The 3,261-nt window shown below is 46.3% G+C and overlaps 1 protein-coding gene across 1 annotated transcript; it reads right to left on the bottom strand.

Annotated features, from left to right (window-relative positions):
• Positions 1-41: 41 nt before the first annotated feature.
• rbm34 (RNA binding motif protein 34) lies at positions 42-2,820 on the bottom strand (the record flags this gene model as incomplete). The annotated part of the gene is given in 9 exon segments (XM_035659680.1): positions 42-531; positions 648-766; positions 844-886; positions 1,277-1,340; positions 1,433-1,516; positions 1,602-1,645; positions 2,198-2,257; positions 2,404-2,614; positions 2,705-2,820. Coding segments are annotated over 9 exon segments (1,092 nt in total), but the record flags the coding sequence as incomplete, so codon positions are not given.
• Between the last annotated feature and the right edge of the window lie 441 nt (positions 2,821-3,261).

The following is a 3,261-nucleotide window of genomic DNA, read 5'->3' on the forward strand; positions in this document are numbered from 1 at the left end:
TCTATCTATCTATCTATCACAATATAATCCACAGAAAGATAAAAAGTTGTGTATTTTTTATTGAGTTTTGCTGCTGTGGTAGAAAACAGTTTACAGAGAACAAGTAACTGACGGTGGAACAGTTGAAACCTGCTGTTCGGTTCAGAGTCCTCAAACACTTTTATTTCTGTAAAATGTCGCTCAGATGTGAACAGTCTTGTTTGGCTTCTGTTTCTTCTTCAGTCCTTTCTTTTTAGTCTTTTTGTTTGGATCCACCATCGTTCCTTTGAAGGAGCCTTTGGTCGTCCTCTGCTGGGGTCCCGAGAATTTATTTTGAGGCTTGAAACCTCCGCGACCGCCTCCTCTCTCGCGCCCCGGGCCCTTCGGGGGGGTCTTGCCGGGGCCCCTGCCGCCGGCCCTCCCTGCGCCTCCTTTGCTGTCACTTTTACTCTTCTTCTGCTTCTCCTTCTTCACCGACCTCTTCACTCGGATGGACCTGCCCTCCAGTTTGGAGCCGTCCAGTTCCAACGCCAGCTGCACCGAGTCGGGGCTCTGCAACAAACGGGTACCAACAGGTTTAGTACAGTGTTAATGTAATGATAACGTGGAGGTCGAAGGTCACAGCTCCTCGAGGACTCGAGCTAAAGAGGAAAGCAGGATTTGAGTACCTTGAACAGGACGTAGCCGAATCCTTTCCCCAGTCCGGAGTTCTGGTCTCGTACCAGCCGTACAGCCTCCACGGCGCCGCACTGCTCAAAATGCTGCCGGAAAGCCAGTTCGTTGATCTCTAAAGGAAGAAGAGTCGGTTAACGTCAACACAGAACGACATTTACACTCATCAACGTTAGCACCGAAGTTACTCACCGAACGAGAGATTCCCCACAAATACGGAGCGTTTGTGATCGTGCTGCAAGACGACAACAACAACAACAACAACAACGTCGTCACCAAATAGAACAAAAACTGTCAACAGATGTTAAATTAATGCGTTTACTGTAACAACAGGCAGCAGTAAACAGAGCTGAGCCTGCGTCAGCGTCTACCTGAACACAGCCGGACCCGGGATCTAATCTCTGAGACCGACGGTGCCGGTCTGACAGGGATTACAGTACCGAGGTGGTTTTGTTCCGGGACTGAGTCAGTTAGATTGCTGACTGAGCTAAAAGCTTTCTGTCCATTAAGAAAAACCTGAAAATACCTAAAACAGGACTTTTCTGTGACTGTTGGACAGACGCTGGAATACAGGAGACATTAAACAGACAGATGTGATAGAAACACTTTATGACCGGAGACTCACTGTTGAGTTGTCCGTCACTCTGTCCACTCGGATGTGAAAGTCTTTCTCGATCTCCGTGCCGTTCCTGTGAGCAGACAAACAGAACATCAGCTTCACTGACGGGTAAACTCACAGGGCCACTTCCTGTTTGTGGAATTCAGTTACTGAAGGTCTGACCTCTCCAGCGCCCTCGTGACTCCTTCCTCGTCTTTAAACACCACGTAGGCGTTCATGCTTTGCTTTTTGGGATGAACTTTGCGCCTGTAAAGAAGAAAACACCACGTAGAGTTGAAGCATTTGGTTCGTCAGTTCCAGCGACTCTTAAACAGAACGGGCAGAAACTTACTGAATGACTGCGACTTTGCGGGACATGGAGGGATCCTCTCTGACCTGCAGGGATCAGAGGACAAGACCAACTCTGATGTGAATGTGTGCCACTGACCGATAGCAAAGATAGTTACAGAGAGAGAGAGAGAGAGCTTCTTTTTCCCTCCTCAATGATTCTTTATCACAGTGGTTCTCAAACATTAAGGGTCACCAAAGCTTCATGGGGGGGTCGAGAGGCCTTCTTGACTTTAAGGTTTGGAAGAGAACTAAAGGAAAACAGCATTTTGTTCACTTTTGTGATGTAAAGTAAATTGTCTAATAGAACAATGGGCAAGTGTCCGGGACAAGAAAACTTCCGATTTGTCAGAAAAGAAGTAATTATTTGGGTTATTGATTAATATGAAATCCATAAAGAATGTCCCTGAGTCCGTTCACTAAATGAAACTAAAAGAGGTTTCTGAAGGGAAAAGGTTGGTAACTAGTGTTTTATTGATTGAAATGACGAGTAGCCATCACAAGTTTCTGCAGCCAAGATGAGTTTTGTGATTAACAGTTATTTATTCAGTGTTTGTTTAACAGCGAGCAGTACGAGCTGAAGCTGTGCGTTTGTTTTACCACTGAGCGAAACCGGATGGAGTCGATGGATCCTTTATCCCTGAAGAGGCTCTGCAGCGTCTGAAAAACACAAATACACCATAAAGTTCTTCCTCTCCAACATTCACTGGAATCAACTGTTAACAAATCAGGTTCGATGTTTTAAAATGTCTTGTCTCTGCGCGGCGGACTCTGATGTTTCTGGGTTCATTACTTTGGTTCTGTACCTTCTTGGTGCAGCCGACGGGCAGGTTCCCCACGAACACCGTCCTCTTCCTCTTCGTCGCCTCCTCCTCCTTCCTGGCTCTCAGCCTCTGTCTCTTCATCACCCACTGCTCCACGTCGTTCTCTCCGCTCGGCTCCGGAGCTTTCCTCTTCTTCTTCTTCTTCCCCCCGGGCGTTTCCTCGTCCCCGTCGGCGTTCAGTAAACCGATCTCCCTGAAAACGAAGAGGAACCCGATTTCACAGGTAAAACCTTCAGAAACAATAACATTACGTACTAAAACAAAGCTCTGTGGATGAACTCACCTGTTCTCCAGCTTCTGCTCGGCTTCTGATTTCTCTTTAAGAGACTTCTTCTTCGAGGTCAGTTGACCTTTGACCCCGTCCTTTTCCTCCTTTGCTCCTGTGCTCTTCTGAACAGGCTGACAATAAAACAAGCACACAGGACCGTTACCGCTGGTATTCTGGTTCTGAAGGTCTCAGTATCTTCTTCCTCTGTTAACGTACTGAATCAGGAAAATTAACTCACCAAGTTCATGTCACTTTAAATAAAACATGAAAGATGTAGGTTCGTCCGATTAACACAAACCTAGTCCAGTAGTGTCCCGCCCCCCCACTGTCCATTTAACTATTTATGTCTGATTAACACAAAACTGCAGCAGCTTCGTAGCAGAACGCCACCGGGTCGACACGGATGGATGATGTTTACAATAAAGTTTTCATACGTTATATTTTATAATAAAGACATTCATGATTGACCCTGACGTTAAAAACCGTCACTGGAAAACCAAACGTGGATCAATCCGCTGCTGAAAATAGTCCCCAACAATTTCCTCCTGTTGTCTCTCTCTGTCTCTGTCTCT

This window comes from Morone saxatilis, unplaced genomic scaffold (assembly GCF_004916995.1).
Source record: "Morone saxatilis isolate NCDOM2014 unplaced genomic scaffold, NCSU_SB_2.0 Contig17, whole genome shotgun sequence".
Lineage (NCBI taxonomy): Eukaryota > Metazoa > Chordata > Actinopteri > Moronidae > Morone > Morone saxatilis.